Source organism: Colobus angolensis, unplaced genomic scaffold, assembly GCF_000951035.1.
Source record: "Colobus angolensis palliatus isolate OR3802 unplaced genomic scaffold, Cang.pa_1.0 Scaffold567, whole genome shotgun sequence".
NCBI classification, from domain to species: Eukaryota; Metazoa; Chordata; class Mammalia; order Primates; family Cercopithecidae; genus Colobus; species Colobus angolensis.
Window position 1 is genome coordinate 177317 of NW_012119232.1, and position 23798 is coordinate 201114.

Below are 23798 nucleotides of genomic sequence, written 5' to 3' on the forward strand. Positions count from 1 at the left end.
GTGAGCCACCACACCCGGCCTCTCCCTCCCTTTTAACAGTAGTTGTGATGAAATTGTGTTTGTGCAAAAACTGGACTCAAACTCTGTCTCAAGTCTTGAGCTTTGGGACCTATTGAGTAATCACTAAATGTCTGTAGTCAGCCGAGTCTCTTAAATCTTCCAGCACACATACACCAAAACTGCTTTACCTAGAGTCCCTGGCTTCTTTGAGTTCAAAAGATTTTGATGTGTTAGCATAAAATTCAAAAGTAGCTTTGAAGATTAATCTTTCTCAAACAAATTTCATGCTTTTTTCCTCATTATTCTACTTTTTAGAAGTCTACTTTTGAAAGTAAAGTAAGTTTTAATTTGCCATTAGCAAGTTTGAGAAATAATCATTTGGTGTATTCACTATTGATGAAATAAAGGTTTATTGAGCAAATTAATAGAGCAAATTGGCTTCAAGAAAATATTTTGAAAAATATTTATGATGAATCAGTAGTGCAGTGTTGTCAGTGGGATAGGTGGAACTCACTGAGATCACTTATGCAAGGTTTTTTTTTTCCAAAATACATGTCTGCAAACACATGTATCTTCCCGTCTTTACTTTCCCTCTATCTCTAGGCACTGAGAAGCCTTTTAGGAAAATAGGGATGGATGTGAGGCATCTTTATGTGAGGAAAGGCATCCCAGAAGGTTCTGATTTTCACCCCAGCTCAATCATTCCAAACTTTGCTGCACAATGAAATCACCTGGGAAACTTTTACCAACAACCTTAATGCCCAAAGTCATACCCAGCACTCATTAAAATGTCTCGTGTTGAAGATGAAGCCGTTATTAAAGCTTCTCAGGTGATTTTAATGTGCAGCAAAGTTTGATAGCCACGGTTTAGAGTTTAGGACGAGAAACTGCTCCTATTTGGTGAGACCTTGGGCAAGTCAGTTTTAAGGTTTGTTTCCCTGATCTGTAAAATGAGTGTTGAATTAAATGTCGTGTAGGGTCATTAGTCCTTTCCAGCATGTAACTTTAAATTCTGTAATTTTAAAATTGTTTTAGTGATGAAAACTACTTGAAGCATTATTGACATGTCCATCTTACATGCCAATGTTACAGCCTTTTTAAAAAGTGCTAATATTGTATAGACCTATTACTAAAATTGAGATTTGCCTTCCCTCAGTTATTTGAGCCTCATTCTACAAAATTAGCTGGGCATGGTGGTGCATGCCTGTAATCCCAGCTACTCAGGTGGCTGAGGCAGGAGAATCGCTTGAACCTGGGAGGCAGAGGTTGTGGTGAGCTGAGATCGCACCATTGCACTCCAGCCTGGGCAACATGAGCAAAACTCCATCCCCCCCTCAAAAAAATTACCTGGGTATAGTGGTGCAACCTGTAGTCCCAGCTCCTTGGGAGGCTGAGGCATCAGAATTGCTTGAACCTGGAAGGTGGAGGTTGTGGTGAGCCAAGATCGCACCACTGCACTCCAGTCTGAGCAACAGAGTGAGACTCTAAGTCAAAAAATAAATAAATACATAAAATAAATCGCATGGGACGAAAGGCTTTGTGGGCAGAAGAGCATATAACAAGGAAATCTGTTATTATTTATATATTATAATTGTCAACAGAAACATATCTTCTAACAGCATATTGCCTCGCATTTTGGCTCTCATATTTTTACAAAAAACCAAGAAATGAAAACAAAGTGCACTTATGGTACTGTTCTGAACTAGAAGATTTGAATTTCAGGGCCGCTAGGAGAGTTTCCTCTGCCCCCCCCTTTAAAAAATGTCTTCAGGCCTAACAAATGATAACATCTATTGTTATGAATTGCTTTTCCTTCCACAGAGTGACCTTGGAGATACATCATGATATCACGCAAAGGTGAGCTTTTTAGAAACCTGTCTTGTTATTCCAGCTAATTACTTTGCAAGATGTCAAGCTCAGTGTTAGGTCACAGCTCTAGACGTCATAAGCTGTATTGTGTGTACTGAAATATTGAAGCAAATTATTAGTGTTTTCTTTGTTTCTTAAGACTCTTTAATTCTTAAATGATTGAGAATCTCAAAGAGTATGTGTTTATATTGATTATATTGATATTGACTGTGGTAGAAATGTAAAATTGAGATTTTTTTCAAAATCTATTTTTAGTTTAGATTTCACAGCCTTACCACTGTTGATATTATGAGCTAGATAACGCTTTGTTGTGAGGACTGTCCTGTGCATTGCAGAGAGTTTAGCAGCATTCATGGCCTCTACCAACTAGATGTCAGTATTAACCCATGACCCAGATTGTAACAACAAAATATTCCTTGAGAACAATATTTTTAACAGAAGTTTCTCATTGAAAGGTAACTTTTCTACAACAAAAAGTTGAGTAAAATATGTGTCATGTATTTATATTATTTAAACTCCTGTTGAGCTTAATAAGAGACAACTGGATTCTCTAGATCTTTCTTTGCAATTTGCTTAAGCAATAAGAGGCCAGGCGCAGTGGCTCACGCCTGGCCAACACTTTGGGAGGCCAAGGTGGGTGGATCACAGGATCAGGAGATCGAGACCATCCCAGCTAACATGGTGAAACCCCGTCTCTACTAAAAATACAAAAACTTAGCTGGGCATGGTGGCACACACCTGTAGTCCCAGCTATTCTGGAGGCTGAGGCAGGAGAACCACTTAAACTCAGGAGGCAGAGGTTGCAGTGAGCTGAGATCATGCCGCTGCACTCCAGCCTGGGTGACAGAGCAAGACTCCGTGTTAAAAAGAAAAAAAAAAAAAAGCAATAAGCTGGCCAGGTGCGGTGGTTCACACCTGTAATCCCAGCATTTTGGGAGGCCGAGGTGGGCGGATCACTTGAGGTCAGGAGTTTGAGACCAGCCCGACCAACATGGTGAAACCTGCCTCTACTGAAAGTACAAAAAATGGCTGGACATGGTGGTGCATGCCTGTAGTTCCAGCTACTTGGGAGGCTGAGACTGGAGAATCGCGTGAACCTGGGATGCGGAGGTTGCAGTGAGGCGAGATCTCGCCATTGCACCCCAGCCTGGGCAACAGAGGAAGACTCCATCTCAAATATAGAAAAAAAGAAGCAATAAGATGACCTAACCTCATGCAAATATGTAGTTGGTAAAAGGTGTATTTTAAAGTTTTCAGACAGTTGTGGGTATTCTTTAATACTAAATCAAAACTTCACAAGTGCTAGTTTCTTAAATTAGTTACAGTGGCATTTTCCATATTAATAAATTTATTCCATCAGTACTCATTGATCTTTCTTGCACAGTAAATGGATCTTTCGCCCCATACTTGCATTTATAATATGCATTAATTACTTGGAATATATTAGTTTATGTTTTATTATGTCAAAAATCACTTTTAGTTTAACTACCAATCTTACTTTAGAATGCCTTTAACTATTGAAAAGCTGTCAAGCCTACAGTAGAAGGAACAAGTTTTTCAAAGTCCTCAGGAAAGCTTAAATTTTATCATTGGGAACAAATATTTATTTTCCTTGAAGTGACAAACATCTCACTTCATTTATTTTTGAGAATGATAGTTGTATTTTTTTTTAGACTGAATCTCACTTTGTCACTTGGCTGGAGTACGTTGGCATGATCTCAGCTCAAGCAATCCTCTCACCTCAGACTCCTATGTAGCTGGGACCACAAATGTGTGGCACCATGCCAGGCTAATTTTCTTGTATTTTTGGTAGAGACAGGATTTCGTTACGTTGCCTAGGCTGGTCTCCTTGAGGTCTGAAGGAGCTCAAGTCATCTGCCTGCTTTGGCCTCCCAAAGTGCTGGGATTTTACAGGCGTGAGCCACTGCACTGACCCAGTTGTAATTTTAAATAAAAACGATGTTCTGTGAAAAAAGTGATTTTTCAGTTCACAATTAAATCACGAATTCTAAAAAACAAAAAATAACATACTGCAGTCAGCAAAGCGCTTCTTGTTAACTTTCCACTTACTCAGAATATTAAAGAGACATGTCAAGGTTTAATAACATTAATTTTTACTGCTTCCTCAAAGACATTCTTAAGTAATTCAGGCTATGTTTTTTAACTGTAGGGGTCAGTAAAGAATAGAATGACTACTAATGTAATTGGTACCACTGCCTTGATTTATGCTGAAAAACTAGCAGTTTTACCCACTTTTGCTTTTATACAATCATGGTAAGTGTCAATGAAAAAGCAGGTAATGACTTTGTATTATTTTTACAAATTTTTTAAATTTTTAATCAGCTTTCTCAGGTTTAATTAATATGATTCAGAACAGTGTTGGCCAGGCACAGTCGCTCGGGCCTGTAATCCCAGCACATTGGGAGGCCAAGGTGAGCGGATAACCTGAGGTCAGGAGTTCAATACCAGCCTGGACAACATGGTGAAACCACATCTCTACTAAAAATACAAAATTTAGCCAGGCATGGTAGCAGGCACCTGTAATCCCTGCTACTCGGGAGGCTGAGGTAGGAGAATCATTTGAACCCGGGAGGCGAAGGTTGCCATGAGCCGAGATCGCGCTGTTGCACTCTAGCCTGGGCAACAAGAGTGAAACTTGGTCTCAAAAAAAAAAAAAAAGAACAGTTTTGACCTCTTAGGCCTTCTGGAAAGGGTCTTGGGGATCTCGAGAGGTCCACAGAGCCCACTTGGAGAACCACTGGTTTATCACACAGGCAAAATGCATTAGTTTTTACAGAGTTTAAAGTTCATCAAAGACTAGCCTCTTAAGAAGGCAGATGAGTTTTTAATTCAAACAACAGAAAATACATAAATATGTCACGAAAGTGTACTACAGAGAACTAAAGAGAAAGGAAGCTAGGAAATCTGAATCACGTTTACGTTTGTTAAAATTCATCACTACTACTTTGTAAAACATTCTTGTGTTTCAATGTGTGGTTAGAAGAGTGAAAATATATTTGGTTTATTGCCATTGCCTGTTAGGGAGAGTCAATACTTACGGGCATTTTCTGACTGGTTATCGTATAAAAGACTTCACAGTACAGGACATGATATGCTGAGGAAGAAGTCAGGAAACCCTCTGCAAGTCAGGATCCAGAAGAATTTGTAAAAACTGCTTTGATAAACACCAAAGCACACAGGAGGCATTATTTTATAAACAAATGTTATAATAAGATATTAACAGTTTTTGAAGTAATGCACATTCTTATTTTATGGAGATGTCGATGGATCTTTGAGCATATTTGATGAACAGTTATACTCATGTTAAGTGGCACTTTTATTGCAGTTGTATTTTCATCATACACTTGTATCTGTTTTAAAATCTTCCCCATTTCATGTTGCATTTAGCCATCTTAAGTGTTGTAAAAAGAATGTGCTGGAATAAGAACTGATCTGCAGTTCTATTTAGTTGGTGAGCTAGTATGAATAAATATCCAAATAACAGAAAATGTATCTTTTTTTTTTTTTTTTTTTTAAACAGTCTCTCTCTGTAGCCCAGGCTGGAGTAATATAATGCAATCTCGGCTCACTGCAGGCGCTGCTTCCCAGATCCCTGTTCAAGCAATTCTCCTGCCTCAACCTTCCAAGTAGCTGGGATTACAGGAATGTGCCACTGTGCCCAGCTAATTTTTTTTTCTTTTCTTTTTTTTAGTAAAGACAAGGTTTCACCATGTTGGCCAGGATGCTCTTGAACTCCTGACCTCGTGATCCACCCACCTCGGCCTCCCAAAGTGCTAGAATTACAGGTGTGAGCCACCAAGCCTGGCCCAGAAAATGTATCTTTCTAAAAGGTAATTGTGAGATGTCTATAGGGCCCTGCAAGTCACTACCCAGTTCTTGAAGCCGGGATTACAGGTGTGAGCCACCATGCCTGGCCCAGAAAATGTATCTTTCTAAAAGGTAATTGTGAGCTGTCTATAGGACCCTGCAAGTCACTACCCAAATTTTCGAAGTCATTCCTTCTTCTGTTCCACACAGGTTTCCACCATGCACATTACCCAGGCAAGAAATGGAGGCGGGAGTTTAAGAAACTATTCTTCCTCCATTCCATCAACTCCCAGCACCAGCCAGGAGGACCTTCAGATCAATGTTCCTCCCACTGCCAACACACCCACGCCCGTTCGCAAGCAGTCCAAGTGCTGGTCCAAGCTGTTTACATCTTAGAAAGGGAGTGACCCAGACAAAGAGAAGAAAGCCCCGGAGAGTCATGCTGACACCATCGGGAGCAGCAGAGCCATCCCCATTAAACAGGGCATGCTCTTAAAGCTAAGTGGGAAATGGCTGAAGAAATGGAAAAAGAAATGTCACCTTCTGTGACAATGGCGTGCTCACCTATTATTCAAGCTTAGGTGATTACATGAAGAATATTCACAAAAAAGAGATTGACCTTCAGACATCTACCATCGAAGTCCCAGGAAAGAGGCCACTCCTAGCCACACTGGTCTGCGCGCCCATTTCCAGCTCTAAAAGCAATGGCCTATCCAAGGACATGAACAGTCTATGTACCTCAGCCAATTCAGATACCGGGCTGGGTGACTCTGTATGCTCCAGCCCCAATATCTCCAGCACCACCAGCCCCAAGCTCAACCCACCCCCCTCTCTTCATGCCAACAAAAACAAACACCGAAGGAAGAAAAACACCAACAGCTTGAAAGACGATAGCCTGTCTGGCATTGCTGAAGAACAAGAAGAAAACTTTATCATTGTGTCCCTCACTGGCCAAACGTGGCACTTTGAATCCACGTCGTATGAGGAGCGGGATGCCTGAGTCCAAGCCATCCAGAGCCAGATCCTGGCCAGCCTGCAGTCACGCAAGAGCAGCAAAAGCAAGTTCCGGCTGATAAGCCAGAGCGAGGCCATGGCCCTACAGGCCATCTGAAACATGTGTGGGAACTCCCACCGTGTGGACTGTGAGACCCAGAATCCTAACTGGGCCAGTTTGAACTTGGGAGTCCTCATGTGTATTGAATGCTCAGGGATCCACCGTAATCTTGGCACCCACCTTTCCCGAGTCCGATCTCTGGACCTGGATGACTGGCCAGTTGAGCTCATGCAGGTTATGTCATCTATTGGCAATGAGCTAGCCAACAGCATCTGGCAACAGAGCAGCCGGGGCGGACGAAACCCTCAGTAGACTCCACAAGGGAAGAGGAGGAATGGTGGATCCGTGCCAAATATGAGCAGAAGCTCTTCCTGGCCCCATTACCCTACATGGAGCTGTCCCTGGGCCAGCACCTGCTGCAGTCCACCCCAATGAGGACCTGTGGACAGTCATCCTGCTGCTGGCACATGGCTCCCAGGAGGAGGTGAATGAGACCTGTGGGGAGGGAGACAGCTGCACGGCGCTCCATCTGGCCTGCCGCAAGGGGAATGTGGTCCTGGCGCAGCTCCTGATCTGGTACGGGGCGGACGTCATGGCCTGAGATGCCCACGGGAACACAGCGCTGGCCTACGCCCGGCAGGCCTCTAGCCAGGAGTGCATCAACGTACTGCTGCAGTACGGCTGCCCCGACGAGCACATGTAGTATCTGTTTAATTTTATTTGACTACAGTCTCCTTGGTGCAAAAACAAAATGGGGAAAATAAATAAGAATAACTCAGAAATTCAAAAGGAAATCACAAATTCAGCTCATAATAGCATTTTCAGTACATTTTGTAAACTAAGTAAATACACAAAAAGTTGATTTTTCTGACTATAAGATATATTTTATGTCCTTTTGCTGAGGTGGATGTGTTAGTCTCAGGCCCTCCTGGGCCACATTGCCCGAGTCACACAGGCTTCTGTATTATGTATTTAGATAAGATGTGTGAAAATATATTTGGAAAAATGTTTATAAATATGCGTTGATTTTTGTACACATGGCACCTCTTTTTTTTTTTTTTGATCGTATTTCGCTCTGTTGCCCAGGCTGGAGTGCAGTGGCACGATCTCGGCTCATTGGAAGCTCCACCTCCCAGATTCATGCCATACTCCTGCCTCAGCCTCTCAAGTAGCTGGGACTACAGGTGCCTGCCACCACGCCTGGCTAATTTTTTGTATTTTTAGTAGAGATGGGGTTTCACAGTGTTAGCCAGGATGGTTTCGAATTCCTGACCTCATGATCCACCTGCCTCAGCCTCCCAAAGTGCTGGGATTACAGGCTTGAGCCACCATGCCTGGCCCATGGCACCTCTCTTAATTTATAAATTGAACTGGATGTGAACTAATAAAGTGCAGCTAGTTGAGATAAGAGGGTTACAGATTGGCTGGGCGCAATGGCTCACACCTGTAATCCCAGCACTTTGGGAGGCCAAGGCAGGCTGATCACGAGGTTAGGAGATCGAAATCATCCTGGCTAATACAATGAAACCCCGTCTCTACTAAAAATGCAAAAAATTAGCAGGGCGTGGTGGTGGGCTCCTGTAGTCCCAGCTACTCAGGAGGCTGAGGCAGGAGAATGGCGTGAACCTGGGAGGCAGAGCTTGCAGTGAGCAGAGATCGTGCACTCCAACCTGGGCAGCAGAGCGAGATTCCGTCTCAAAAAAAAAAAAAAAAAGAGGGTTACAGATCATTGCACATGGAAAATATTCCCAGCAGTAAACACATCCATTAATGTTATCTACAGCTTTTAAAAAGCAGCATCTCAGAATAAGATGGTGGTACAATTTGCTTATTAAAATTGAGAAAGGAAAGAAAAAAAAGGCACACTGGAGTATAGTAGAAAGGGAAAAGAAGGACTGTGATTTCTCATGATTGAAAGCTTGATTTAGATTGCATGTGGCTTTTGCTACCCAAGACCAAGTGGCTCTGGCAAGAAAGGGTTGTTTTCTGAATGCCAGACCGAGGTGCCTTACGAAGGCAGCTGCTGATGGTTCCAGATGTAGAGAGATAGGTGATGCAGGAGGGAAAGCCGGATTGGAAAAGGGAGAGTTTTGTAGATGGGCTAAGCTCAGTGTGCCTTTGAGAGAGCAGAGCCAGCAGCGTCTAGTCATCATTTGGATGTACAGGACTAGAGCATGAATCTGACGTAGAGCTGCGGAATGAAGAGCAACAGCAGCTCTTTAAATACTGAGAGAGTGTGTAGAATGAAATAGGACAAGCCAAGCATGGTGGTTTCATGCCTTTAGCCCTAGCTACTTGGGAGGCTGAGGTGGGGGAATTACTTGAGCTCAGCAGTTGAGTCCAGCCTGGGCCAGATAGTGAAACCCTGTATCTTAAGAAAAGAAAAAATAAGGCCAAGTACAGTATCTCATGCCTGTAATCCCAGCACTTTGGGAGGTCAAATTGCAAGGATTGCTGGAGTGTAGGAGTTCAAGACCAGACTGGGCAATAAAGTGAGACCCATTTCTACCAAAAAAAAAAAAAAAAAAATCAAGAAATTAGGTGGAGATGGTGGTACATGCCTGTGGCCCCAGTTACATGGCATGGCAGGCTGAGGCAGGAAGATCACTTGAACCCAGGAGGTGGAGGCTGCACTGACCCATGTTCATGCCACTGCACTCCAGCCTGGGCAACAGAGTGAGACCCTGTCTCAAAAACAGATGAAGTAGACAGAAAATAGGTTGGTAAGGACTATTATCATTTAAAGGACAAGCCCCCAGAGGAGTGGCTACTAGAGTGGGAAGAGGAAAAGCAGAAGAGGATAAGAAAAGGTGAAAGAGTTGAAGATAGGCGAGGCTGTGGTCACAGTGCTGAATGCTGCCAAGCAGTCACTTGATTCATGAACACTCACTGGATGCTGTCTCTGTTCCTCTTCTAAATGCTGGGGTAGAGGAGAGGACAGGTGGAACACAGTTCTTGCTTTTATGAGCTTATGTTCTAGGAAGTTCAAACTTAAGTTTTTCAGGTAGTACGAAATAGCAGGAAGAGGAAGCAGGCTGAAGGGACACAGAGTGATTGGGGGCTATTTTAGGTAGAATGATAAGGAACAGCCTCTCTAGGGAGCTGACTGAAGGGACGACAGAAAGCAGTGCTGACATTATAGGTGGCAGGATGACTGCCAAGACAGACAGAAAAGCATTTGATGTGTGTTTGAGGAACAAACAGCAAAGTGACCAGCATGGTCAGAATGAAGAATGAGGAAAACCTTGAATGAGAATAAAGCAATTCCATCTTGGATGCTAATCTGCCATATTCTGATCAATCCCACTTCCAAGAATTCATCTACGATTTCTATTTTATCTTTTTAAAAGTTTATTTTTTATTTTTTGAGACAGAGTCTCACTCCAGGTTGGACTGCAGTGGCACAATCACAACTCACTGCAAACTCCACCTCCCAGGTTCCTGCCTCAGCTTCCCGAGTAACTGGGATTACAGGCGCCTGCCACCATGCCTGGCTAATTTTTGTATTTTTAGTAGAAACAAGGTTTTACTATGTTGGCCAGGCTGGTCTTGAACTCCTGATCTCAGGTGATCCGCCCACCTCGGCCTCCCAAAGTGCTGGGATTACAGGCATGAGCCACCGTGCCTGGCCGTACACATCCCTACTGAAGCACGCATTACCCTTCCCCTATGCTATGTAAGCCCTGGTCAGGAAGGTGGGGGTAACAGTGCAGGGATCCACCATCTTGTCTTGGTGCCATCCCTGATTTGGTTTCCGTTCATAAATGCCTATTAAATGTATGTTTCTGAGAAACTTCATTTGTCAGCCTCTTTCTTTGGTATCTCAGTTTCCTTGGCCTTTGCAGGTAGGTTTATATAGACCTGCTCACCAGAGAACAGGCAGTTTCTCAAAAAATTAAAAATAGAATTACCAAATGATCCAGCAATACCACTTCTGGATATATAGCCAAAATAATTGAAAGCAAGGTCTCATACAAGTATTTGTACACTGATATTTATAGCAGTGGTATTCGCACTCATCAAAAGATGGATGCAGCCTAATTGTCCATAGGCAGATGAATTGATAAAATGTGGTATATACATACAATAAAATATTCTTCAGCTTTAAAAAGGAAGGAGATTCTAACACATGCTACAACATGGATGAACATCAAGGACATTATGATAAGTGAAATAAGCCAGTTACAAAAAGACAAATACTGTGTTCTCTCACTTATGTGAAGCATCTAGACTGAGTAAGCAAACTAATAGAAACAAAGTGGAACAGGGGTTGCCAGGGACATGGGGAAGGGAGAAAATGGGAAGTTGCTTAGCGAATATAGAGTTTTGGTTTTGTCAGATGAAAAAGTTCTGGAGATTGGTTGCATGGCAGTATGAATATATATTACCCAACCCAAGGGTTCTCCTTGACCTCTGTTCCAACTGTATACTTAAAAGTGATTAAGTTAGTAAATTTTGTGTATATTTTACCACAATTCAAAATAGAATAATTACTATTTTTTTTATTATTACTTTTTGAGATCCCTCACTCTGTTGCCCAGGCTGGAGTGCAATGGCACCATCTCAGATCACTGCAACCTCCGCCTTCTCGGTTCAAGCAATTCTACTGCCTCAGCCTCCCGAGTAGCTGGGATTACAGGCATGTGCCCCCACGCCCAGCTAATTTTGTATTTTATTTTAGTAGACATGAGGTTTCTCCATGTTAGTCAGGCTGGTCTCTAACTCTTGACCTCAGGTGATCCATCCACTTTGGCCTCCCAAAGTGCTGGGATTACAGGCCCTTTCCTCAAGTACCCATTTGAATACGTCCTCTGGCTTCCACCAGGAGCCTGACTGATACCCACAGGTGGGTGGATGCTGGTGTGCTGCCGGGCCTCTCTTCCTCTGGTGACTGGCCAGCCAAGTCTCTGGGATTCTTGTTAGGGCGGGCAGGCGGTGGGCACAGCACAAGCTGTGAGCTCAAATCCACAGAACAAAAGTGGGAGAAGACACCAGCAGGATGGACTGCCAGAAAACTCTTGGCATTTGTGACATCTGTCCTTTAAATCACACAAGGCATCATCATGCTTCAGACATGAGACAGCCTAAGTATTTAAGTACTTCAAATAAACAAATTGTTTTTCAGAATTGGTAATTGCTAAGTTGGCAAATTGCTATTTGAAACACTGGCTCTCCTTGACTCAGTGATTCAGCCAGCTAGTCCCTTGCCAAGCTAGTTTCTTGGGCAAATTCCACCTTGAGAATGTATCTGCTCCTGTCAAAGCCAGATTCTCCCTGCCTGAGGCTGGACTTGACCTTTTGACTCAGGATATGCTGACGTGGGTCCCTGGGTCCAAGGGTGACCCCCTTGGGCCATTGTGGGCTGAACCTCTTCCATTATGGGGTGGTGGAGGGCAGGCCACACCTAATTCACCCTTGAACTCATCCAGGCAGGTGAAGTTCCCTGCAGGAGTCACCTAAGCCCAGCCCCTCAGACCAGGATCCATCATAGTTAGGAGGATTTGGGGCTATCTCAGGTTCTTTGGCTACAAAGGGGTCCCACTCTTAGGGGTCTGCCCTCTATGGGGCACAGATGGCTTGCTGGGGTCCATGGGCTGGGCTGGGTGGACAGGGATCTGGTCACAGCAGCAGCTGGAAGGTCAAGTGGGAGGGCACCAGGGCCTGAGCCCCATGTCTGGTCCTGGCCTCCCCAGGCCTCTTGTCTTCTCCTCCTCGGGCATTTGGGATCTGTGTCTGGACCCAGCCTTGCCCAGGAGGTCTAGGGCCATGGTGTGTTGTCATTAGAATGGCAGTGTTCACACCAAGGCAGTGCATTAAATTAGCAGGGCAGGGTCTCATGGGCAGGGGCCATGTGGAGGCCATGTCGAGTTGTCCCCAGAGGCTGTGGTGGGCCTGGCTCTGGGCTGGGCAGTGGGCCAGGGTCCTGCTGTGTGGCTGAGCCCTTGACAACAGGCTGTCTGGGGCTGGTGAGCTCCTGAGAGAGGGGACTGGTGCAGAGTACCCTAGGGTGGGAGCTCATGAGGAGGGGGTCTGTGGGGGGTCTGAAAACCATTCTAGAGCAGGCAGATGACACTTGTAAGGGGAACAGGCATAGAAAGGACCCCTGTGGGGGTGGGGGACACACAGCCTCAGAAGGAGCAGGGAAGGGGCTTTGACAGGTCCAGGGAGCATCCCTGAGGTTTCCTAGCACAATTCCTAGCAGCCGTGTCCCCGGGGTCACCCCGCCCCCCAACCCTCTGCAGTGCCAGCCCAATGCCCTGGGCAAAACATCCTGGACTCTGGCTGTTACAAAAGGAGGACAGGGTCATCTGGGCCTGCCTGAGCTCCAGGCCCCCCACTTTCATAGCCCCGTCTGGGTCCAGAAGTTCATATGTATATAAATGAAAAATGTGCAAGAATCATATGATTGAATTCCCTTTCATAAAGAGGGCCCCTCTAAATTGTTTAAGCCGTGATTCACCCCTGCCCAAAGGAGACAGCAATGGCATGTGTGGGGCCGTGGCCTTGAGACCCAGAGGTCCTGCTGCCCACGATACCCACTGCCCACCCTAGGGGGACTGGTTGTAGCCCTGGAGCCCCGAAACATCATGCGGGCATGCAAGAGGGTCTCGGCTCCCGAGTCCCAGGCTGGGAGGGCCCACAGTCCAGTAAACTAATCAAGCTCCGACACATCCAGGAGAGCAGCTCCGGGAGCCTGCACTGGGGAGAGAGCCTCAGACCCCTGCCCCAGGCCTGCACCCCAGAAGCAGGAGCATGAGAAGATCTCTCCTTGGCTCCTGGCCAGCGGAAGTCACATCCCCCAGCCCTCTGGCTCCAGGCAGCCTCATGTCCCAGTGACTCCTTGGCCCAGCCCACCCGTTGGTCAGAGCTCACTGCCCAAGGGCACCTCCCAGTTCCTCAGTGACGAGTGGAGGGAACAGGTGTTTACCAGGAGCTTGCATGCTTTGTCTCAGGGACAATTAGTGACACAGCCAGGAAAGCACGCTGTCCCCATTTTACAGATGAGGAAACGGAGGCTCAAGTTGGGCTGGTGACTAAGGGAAGCAGCATGTGGCAGGTGGCTTGAGGCATCTCTGTCCATCATGAGTGACTAGACAGCAGCCCTGCCACTCCTTATGCGATGTGCCAGGAGCCAGGGAAGCTGCTTTCTAGAGGATTCTAACTAGGGCCAGAAGCATCTCCCTGAGTGGTGGTGGAGGCCTCTGTCTACTCCTCCAGGACTGCCAGGGGATAGGAAGGCACCGCTGACATCACAGAGCCTCTTGGTTGAGTGAGCATCAGCTGAGTGACGCCAGGTGACTACGCTTCTGCTCAGTGCTGTGCCCCCCTCTGCCTTGGGCAAGGCACCACCCTGAATGCCCCACCTATCCCATGGAGGCTGCAAACTGCTCTGCAGAGCCAGGGCCTCCAGGAATGGGGAGGGCAGTCACCCTCACTCCACTTGTGTTCATGACCCAAAGCACTGCCCAGATTTCCAGGCCCATAGAACCCCCAAACCCCTTACCGGGCCACATTGGGGACCTTGAGCAGCAGGCTTGGAATCCTAGGTCTTGTCTCCAGGTACATATCAGTGCCCAGGCTTGGGAAGCTTTGGTCTCAGGGGGGCTGGGACTCAGGCCCTCTGCCTAAAGGAAAAGGCATGTCCAGATCTCTCCCGTCCAGCCTCAGCCTTGCTCCCTGCCCCTATCCTTCATGGGGTCCCTAGGACGGGGTTACAGAAGTCTCATGCTGTCAGGGGATGCTGCCATCTCAGTGCCAGGGTGGTTCCACCCAGCCCCTTCCTGCTGTCACCCTCTCTGACTCACCTGTCCAGCCTCCTGCTGGGCTGGGGCTAGGGCGTGTTGTATAACAAGCTATAAAAGCACATTGGGCCAGTCCTCAGCATCCTAGTTGGCCACCGTCTGCTGCCACACGATGCTGGGAGGCCTGGGGAACCTGGCTGCTGAGGGCCTGGCCCACCGCACCGAGAAGGCCACCGAGGGAGCCAGTGAGGACCTGGGGCTCCTTTCTACCTGGGCTGGGGGGATCTGGAGCAGACTGGGTCTGTTGGAGGCGGATCTTAGTGGGCAGGTGAGGACCTGGGGGGAGGCCTTGGCCCCTCAGGAACCCTGGTCTGCAGCCCAACCAGGACAGCACGGAATTAAGGGGTGCGGAGGTGAGGAGGTCTCCTGGGTGCAGGGCATGAGTCCGGGTGCTGGGTGAACACTGGCAGCTTGGACCCTTCCCTCTGGAAATCTGGGGAACCTTTCTTGTCAAAACAGCCTATTCTGAATAACCTATGCAGGAAAAGGAAGATGGATTTTTATTTTTACCATAACTTTAAAGCTTCAGAGATTTCTTAACAAGTCACCAAGTCTGATCTGTTCAAAGTCAAAAAGGACATTTTCAATTTCATCCAAGTCCCCTACAGCATGTTTATTTTTATTTGTATTTGTATTTGAGATGGAGTCTTGCTCTGTCCGCCAGGCTGGAGTGTAGTGGTGCGATCTTCGCTCACTGTAAACTCTGCCTCGTGGGTTCAAATGATTCTTGTGCCTCAGCTTCCTGAGTGGCTGGGATTACAGGCACCCACCACCATGCCCGGCTAATTTTTGTATTTTTAGCAGAGAGGGGGTTTCACCATGTTGGCCAGGCTGGTGTCAAACTCCTCACCTCACATGATCCGTTCCTCTTGGCCTCCCAAAATGCTGGGATTACAGGCATGAGCCACCGCGCCCGGCCCTGAAGTGTATTTTGTATGCGGAGGTCAGCAGCTGTGCGTGGGGAGGCCCAGCCAGGTCCCACCCGTGGGTTGTGTGAAAAACAGTCTTGCCTGAGTTCGTGTCCTCTTTCTAAATGGCAGCAGATGCGTATTTTGTTTTTGACTCTGCAGCTGGTGTGGACCACCTGCTTTAACCTTTCACTAGCCTCTGAGTTTTCTATGATTCCTGTTGGGAGAAAAGCTGAGTGTTGGAAGAGAAACTGAGGCAGGGCTTGCATGTCTGCTAGAGTTGCTGGCTCCTTGCTTCTAGCACGCCCATTATCTCAAGTAGCCGTACGTTTCTCATTCACTTGATACACCTTTTCCTTTCAACCCCCACATCCTCACCACCTGTTTCCTTGCTAGATCACCAATAAATAGCGTGGGCTCCCAGAGCTCAGGGCCTTTGCAGCCTCCACACGTGCGATGGCCCCCTCGTCCAATTTCTCTCTCAAACTGTCTTTTTCTCATTCCCTTGTCTCCGTGGGACTTTGTCGCCCCCACAACCTGGTGTTGGGTCTCATCATCCCAACAAATTCCCATTCTAAAGATGAGGGAACCCAGAGGTGGAAGGTAGAGTTAGAGTAAGAACCATTTCTTCTGAGTCCGAAATTTTTCAGTTCTAGCACGCTACCACCCACACTTTAAAAAACTCTGAAGTAGGCAGAGAATTCCCTCTTTTTGGAGGAATTGCTTTGAGAGATGTGGTTTTACTGGATGAGGCTTTGGAAATTGACCCGAGGCAGGCACCAGCACATCCTGAAAGGAGTATGACCTGGCACACAGGCCCAGCCTGGGCTTCATGTCTCAGCTGGCAAGATGGCCTGCTCATTGCCGTTCCAGGCTGGACAGGGCCAAGGGGTTTCAGGGACCCATGCCCTCATGGGGCTTACTGAGCTCGTCTTCCGGCAGCCAGGGCCCAGCATCTCCTAATGAAGCCTGCTGTGGACGAAGGTCCTTCTCGTGAGCCAGTCTGTCCTGGCTGGGGGTGGCGTCCCAGAGCCTCACCTTGGATGTCCAGGAACGTATAGGTCCGTTGTGAGGATAAGCCAGCACTGAGTCCTCACCCTGGACTTGGGGGGCAGTGGGCCTGCTCTGAGCCCTCATCCTGGATTGGGAGGGCAGTGGGCCTGCTCTGAACTCTCACCCTGGACTCAAGGGCAGTGGGCCTGCTCTGAGACCTCTCCCTGGACTGGGAAAGCAGTGGATCTGATCTGAGCCCTCACCCTGGATTCGGGGGCAGTGGGCCTGCTCTGAGACCTCACCCTGGACTTGTCTCCTCTGTTCAGTTCATGCCGTGGAGGAAGTAGTGAAGGAGGTGGTGGGACATGCCAAGGAGACTGGCGAGAAAGGTACAGCTGGCTGAGGTCGGGCAGGGAAGCAGGGAGGGAGGAAGGGAAGTCAGGTGCTGGGCCAGTCTGTTCTTTGACTAACCAGGTCAAACTCTGCCCCTGATGTCGCAGCCGTTCAGAGCCTCTCGGCCGGAGCAGTTATCTATGCTCATCGGAGGCCACAGAGCGTACTGTGTTAGGGCACTGTCTTGATGGTTCTCTCTGTGGAATGATAAGAAGACAAAGTCACAAAAGACTATGTGACAGCACACTGGGACAAAATATTTAACACGGCCGGGCGCGGCAGCTCACGCCTGTAATCCCAGCGCTTTGGGAGGCCAAGGCGGGCAGATCACGAGGTTAGGAGATTGAGACCATCCTGGCTAACATGGTGAAACCCCGTCTCTACTAAAAATACCAAAAATTAGCCAGGTGCAGTGGTGGGTGCCTGTAGTCCCAGCTACTTGGGAGGCTGAGGCAGGAGAATGGCGTGAACCCGGAAGGCGGAGCTTGCAGTGAGCTGAGATCGTGCCACTGCACTCCGGCCTGGGCGACAGAGTGAGACTCCGTCTAAAAAAAATTTAAAAAAAAAAAAAACATGTAAAATTCTATGTTAAATATTAAATTGATGTGTGTGAGCTATGAGTAGAACTATGCACAAAGCATGTGTATATCTCATTCAGTTTCAACAAAATAGATTCTGGGTAGATGAAGGTCTTAAATTTACATAAATGAATTTATTAACTTACTAGGAGATAACCATCTTATCTCAGGCTGCCATAGGCCAGGCACAGTGGCTCACACCTGTAATCCCAGCCCTTCTGGAGGCCAAGGCGGGTGGGCCACCAGAGTTCAGGAGTTCGAAACCAGCCTGACCAATATGGTGAAACCCCGTCTCTACTAAAAATACAAAAATCAGCTGGGCATGGTGACATATGCCTGTAATCCCAGCTACTCAGGAGTCAGAGGCAGGAGAATCCCTTGAACCTGGGAGGCGGAGGTTGCAGTGAGCTGAGATTGCGCCAGTGCACTCCAGCCTGGGTGACAGGGAAAGACTCTGTCTCAAAAACAAAAACAAAAACAAAAACCATAAACTGGGTGACTTAGAAACAACAGAAATTCATTTCTCACACTCCTGGAGGATGGGAAGTGCAAGATCAAGGCACTGGCAGATTTGGCATCTGGTGAGGGCATCTTCCTGGTTCGTGGATGGGCCCAGCTGTGTCCTCACATGGTGGAAGGAGCTAGCTCTCTGTGGTCTTTTTTACATGGGGTGCTAATTTCAACCTCCCAAAGACCCCACCTCTTAATACCATCACATTAGGGCTGAGGATTTCAACATATAAGTTTTGAGCAGGAAGACATCATAAACATTTAGACATTGTAATAACATAAGAGACTTTGGCCTAATCTTGGAGAGGGGAGAATCTTTAGAACTATGACAAAAAAACCCAGTAGCCATAAGGGAAATATTAAATAAATTCGACAATCCAAAACTTCGAAATTTTCTGTAGCCAAAAAAACAAAACAAAACAACAACAACAAACTATAAACCAAGCCAAAAGAAAAATCACAAACTGATGAAAAAATATTTGTAATACAAATGGTAATCCAATATAACAACCCAATATAAAAATGGCCAAAAGACATAAGCAGGCATTTTCCAGAAAAAAGGACAAGCAGGCAATGTACCCACCAGTAGATGCTCAGTCTCACTCACAGTTGAAGAAATACAAGTTGTTGGGGAAATTAAAACCAAATTCAAATTCATTCTGCCAGGAGTCCTGCTGCCCTTGGTCCTGTCAGGCCACTCCAGGGACTAATCCATTAAGATGACCACATCCCACAGGCCACTCAAGGGGATACAAGCTCAGCCGGTGGATCACTAGGACATTCTTCCTCTTTCTTTCCAACAGCGATTGCCGAAGCCGTAAAGAAAGCCCAAGAGTCAGCGGACAAAAAGATGAAGGAAGTCACTGAGACAGTGACCAACACAGTCACAAATGCCATCACCCATGCAGCAGAGAGTCTGGACAAACTTGGACAGTGAGTGCACCTGCTACCACGGCCCACCCTTCCCGAGTCCCAATAAAAAGCCATGAAATCTGTACATTGAGCCCTGGATTTATTCCCATTTGGAGGGAAACACTAGGCAAAGTGTTTTCTTGTTGATATAAAATATTTTACATATGTATGGAGTACATTTGAGTATTTATTCCATGCACAGAATGTGTGGTGATCAGTCGGTGTTTAGGGTGCCCATCACCTTGAATATTTGGTATTACTATGTGTTGGGTACATTTCAAGTCCCCTCTTCCAGCTACTTTGTTTTCTTGTTTTTGTTTTTGTTTTGAGACAGAGTCTTGCTCTGTCACCCAGGCTGGAGGGCAGTGGCGTGATCTCGGTTCACTGCAACCTCTGCCTCCCAGGTTCAAGCAATTCTCCTGCCTCAGTCTCCCGAGTAGCTAGGAATACAAGCGCAGGCCATGACACCTGGCTAGTTTTTTATTTCTTATTTTTTGTATTTTTAGTAGAGGCAGGGTTTCACCAAGCTATCCAGGCTGGTCTCAAACTCCCGACCTCAAGTGATTGGCCTGCCTGGGCCTCCAAAAATGCTGGGATTATAGGAATGGGATACTGCACCTAGCCTTCTAGCTGCTTTGAAATATACAATACATTGCTGCTAACTATAATCACCCTAGGTGAAGTATTTTTCAACAGAAACATTTTGCATGTCCCCCGTGTCTCCTCTGCTGAGGCGGACACTGGCACTGGGGCCCCTGCTGCTGGTTGGATAGGTCCCCATGGTTAATCAGATGCTTCTGTCTCACACTAAGATCTTTCATGTAAGGAAAGGGCTCTTCTGGAAGAATAGTTAGTGTCTGTGCTACGTTTCCTAAAAAACTGTTTCCCAGAAACTATATATAGCTTTCAGGCACCTCAGTACTTCAAGAACACAGTAAAAGAGAACCCTCATTTGTTTTGCATGTTTTGGGGATTTTTCTTGAGATGTTGTTGCAGGACTCAGGGCAGATAAGCAGTTTGATGAAGAATTTAGCAAGGCAGGCCCCCAACTGAGCTGCTTCCTGTTCTCACAGAGATCAGATAAGCATTTCTGCTGGACAGTTACAGAATCCGGTCAAGGAGAGACTGAGTCACTGCTCAGTCATCCTAGAAGCCACTATTTTTCTTTTCTTTTTTTTTTTTTTTAAAGACGGAGTCTCACTCTATTGCCCAGGCAGGGGTTCAGTGGCATGGTCTTGGCTCACTGCAACCTCTGCCTCCTGGATTCAAACAATTCTCCTGCCTCAGCCTCCTGAGTAGCTGGGACTACAGGCGCCCGCCACCATGCCCAGCTAATTTTTTGTATTTTTAGTAGAGATGGAGTTTCACCATGTTAGCCAGGATGGTCTCGATCTCCTGACCTCATGATCCGCCTGCCTTGGCCTCCCAAAGTGCTGGGATTACAGGCGTAAGCCACCGCACCTGGCCCAGAATATTTAGTGACTGATGTCAGGCCTACATGTTGATAGTGGGTAGTAGTGGGCAAGATGCCTGGCCCTCTCTCTTTCTTCTTATGAGCAAGTCAGTATCACAGAGGTTAAACATATCTTTAAGTAGCATTTAACTTAAAATTTTTTTAATAAAAAAGAAATAATTTGTAAAAATATTGCATCCCCTATTTATCTTGCTGGAAGCTATTTGTTCTTAGCAGAAATGAGAAGAAAACGTGTTTTGCTTAAAAAATAAGTGAGTTGTTCATCATATTTCTGGATCTCATCTAGACTTGGCCTCACAGTTTGTGAACAGCCCAGGAATAGCCAGTGTCTTAGCTTTGGAACATTTGCCACTTTCCAGCTACAGCTGGACCTTATATCCTGGTTTGCTTCCTGATGACTTTCAAATTCTCCTGATCCAAACGCAAGCGCAGAAGCACGAGCACATTGTTGGTGGCAGTATAGACTGAAACACCCTCTTTGGATGGCAGTTCCTCTCACAGGACTTCATTCTCCAGGTGTGCACAGGTACACACAGGTGCCCAAAGGATAAACACAGAGATTTATTGTAGCATATTTGTATTACTGAGAGATTAGAAACATCCTAAAATGTTAACCAAATCAGTTGGATGAAAAGTTTTGCTCTGCTTATTAGGTTTGGCATACAATGTGGCGGTGACATCTATCAGTTCCAGTGTATTATGGATACTTTAGCTCAAAAACTGAGACCTGTACCTAGATGGACACCAAAAGGGACTGGTTAACAAATATTGCATATACAGGGGTGTGGGGCGGCTCCGGGGCGGGGATGGTGGCAGCCTCGGTTGCCCCGGCTCCAGGACGACCAGGTGGATCCCAGAAGCACTGTGAAACGGGCTGGCTCCCGAGCCAGCCGGGAGGACACTTACTACAGCTGCTCAGAAGCACCACTGGAAGTTCAGATGTGGGTGTCCCCGCCAGAGGCAGAGAGGAGTATAGAGAAGCTATAGAGAAGCCTCTCCTGATGCCCTAGGGAGCAAGCCGACTCCTTCCAGGATCCAGGAACACCACAAAGCAGTATGAAACCTGTTCATGAGAGGAGTCAGGAATGGCTTCCACCAAAGAAACGAGACCTCCCCATGACCAGCCAGGTGCAGTGGCTCAGGTCTGTAATCCCAGCACTTTAGGAGGTCGAGGTGGGTGGATCACCTGAGGTCAGAAGTTTGAGACTAGCCTAGCCAACATGGTGAAAACCAGTTTCTACTAAAAATGCAAAAATTAGCCAGGTGTGGTCACACATGCCTGTAATTCCGGCTACTTGGGAGGCTGAGATGGGAGAATCACTTGAACCTGGGAGGCAGAGGTTTCAGTGAGCCGAGATTGTGTCGCTGCACTCCAGGCTGGGTGACAGAGAGAGTCCCCATCTAAAAAAAAAAAAAAAAAGAGGTATGCCAAATCAAACAAAAATTACAAAAAACTATCATAGGATAGCTGGGCATGGTGGCTCATGTCTGTAATCCCAGCACTTTGGGAGGCCGAGACAGGTGGATCATGAGGTCAGGAGATCGAGACCATCCTGCCCAATATGGTGAAACCCCGTCTCTACTAAAAATACAAAATGTAGCCGGGCATGGTGGTGGGCGCCTGTAGTCCCAGCTGCTCAGGAGACTAAGGCAGGAGAATCACTTGAACCCAGGAGGCGGACGGAGGTTGCAGTGAGCCGAGATCACGCCTCTGCACTCCAGCCTGGGCAACAAGAGTGAAAACTCTGTCTCAGAAAAAAAAAAAAAAGAGAGAAATCTATCATAGGACTATATGAGGAGATCAATTTTATTTATATAGGAACTACCTATCTTTTGACTAGATCTCTGAGCTCCGGGCAGAGCCCACACTGGATCTGGGTCTCCAAAAAGGGAGAATTATTATGAGGCTAGACCATGTGATGCTTTCACAGTTCACTTAAAAAGTTTTTTTAAACAAAGACACTTCTAATGTCTGAACTACACTCTTCCTTAAAAAAGCCTTTGGTGCAATAACTCTTTTAGTCAATAAGTCAGGTAACACAATACAAAAGCAAGCAGTGTAAGAGCTGAGATGAACTTGTCTGCTTATACTCTTGGGGTTTCATAAGGAAAAACTGGTTTCTCCCCAAAAGAGCATCTGGCGCCTTCTCTGCTTTCTTGAAGGAAAGTCAGGCTATTATAAACTATAATATTTTAGGTCCGTTATGCAGCAGAGGGTGCAAAAGAGAGAGAGAGACAGCAGAAGTAAATGAAAAAAAAAAAAAACCAGAATTCAGTCAACTGAGAAAAGAAATCTTTAGCTAAAAAAAAAAAAGAGAGAGAGAGAGACAAGGTCCTAGGAGAAAAAAAAAAATGTGAAGGCCTTTTCAATACAAACACACACACATACACACACATACACACATGCACACCCATACACATGCACAAACACACACATGCACACACACAAACACACCCACATGCATACACACATGCACAAACACACATGCACAAACACACATACACACATGCACAAATACACATGAACACACACATACATACATGCACAAACACACACGCACACATCTTGGATGTTAGCTTTTAGTTAAGCTTTTAATCACTGAGCTCCTTTTAAAAAACCTTTTTAAATCTCATTACCATAATTCAGCTAGAACAAATTGTTGCTATTTCAGAAGTGCCAAGTATCAAACCAGAATTAGCTTGATTTAGGAACAACACCAAAGCAGTCGTGGTGGAAAAAAAGAAGCCAGAGCCCTTAGCTATGGAACCACAGTGTGGGGTGACAGCCATTGTGCTTTCAGTTTGGCCTGGCTAGCACAAAGGTGGCCTTGTTATGTAAATAAGTCCCCTTAAGTAATCAAAATAAAAAATCTTTCCTGCTTTTTTTTCTCTTTTTTGTCCTTTTGTTGGCCGTTTTTCTCCCCCACCACACTGTGGGAATTTAGTCACTTCAGAGGTCTTGTTCCCCATAATTTGGAAGTTTCCTTTGGATTTGATCAAGTCAGACAGAGTTGATCAATCCCAATGGGAAAAAGACTGAAACAACAACAAAAACAGAAGCAAACAAACAACAACAACAAAAACAATTAAGCAAAACAAAGATGGCACAACTTATCCTACTACTGAGTGCTCTAATGGTAAAGAGAAATTACAACCAACTGGTTGTTAACTTTAGCTGAGACAAACCCCAATTCAGTTACCCATCCTTAGGTAAGGGATGGGTCTCAGGCTGAAGGCTGTTCTCTACCATCCTAGAAGCAGGAAAAAACTCAAATTTGTCTTCGCCATTGGAAGCAAGGCCAAACTCCATAAAGGAGTTACCTGCATTTCATCGTCATCAAAGCAGGAAAAACTTGCCTTTCTTGTGTTGGAAGCTAGTAAAACTCCAACAAAAGGAGTTGTACAGCAAAATAAACTTTAGCTCTTGACCAAATTTTGGAAGATCAGTGATTGGAGGGGGTGCCTCCAGGCCTCAGC

At 46.1% G+C, this 23798-nt stretch overlaps 1 protein-coding gene and 1 pseudogene across 3 annotated transcripts in view; both read left to right on the forward strand.

Moving 5' to 3' along the window:
- LOC105525931 overlaps positions 1–7787 on the forward strand; it is a 39096-nt pseudogene extending 31309 nt beyond the window's left edge. Inside the window, exons 6-9 of the transcript XR_001003996.1 lie at positions 1822–1857; positions 2667–2668; positions 5148–5197; positions 5908–7787. The product of XR_001003996.1 is annotated as an arf-GAP with GTPase, ANK repeat and PH domain-containing protein 5-like (transcript). The remainder of the gene's footprint in view (positions 1–1821; positions 1858–2666; positions 2669–5147; positions 5198–5907) is intronic.
- Positions 7788–14665: 6878 nt separating this feature from the next.
- LOC105525923 (protein FAM25A-like) lies at positions 14666–18932 on the forward strand. 2 transcript variants are annotated; one of them, XM_011961722.1, is made up of 3 exons: positions 14666–14738; positions 16781–16843; positions 18739–18926. In XM_011961722.1, exons 1-3 carry the CDS (start codon positions 14666–14668, stop codon positions 18870–18872), a joined length of 270 nt encoding a protein of 89 aa, XP_011817112.1. In that variant the 3' UTR covers positions 18873–18926. The 2 variants fall into 2 exon arrangements, 1 of the variants encoding a protein (XP_011817112.1); XR_001003993.1 differs by lacking the exon at positions 14666–14738 and adding an exon at positions 15935–16064 and having other exon boundaries at positions 18739–18932.
- The last annotated feature ends 4866 nt before the right edge of the window (positions 18933–23798 follow it).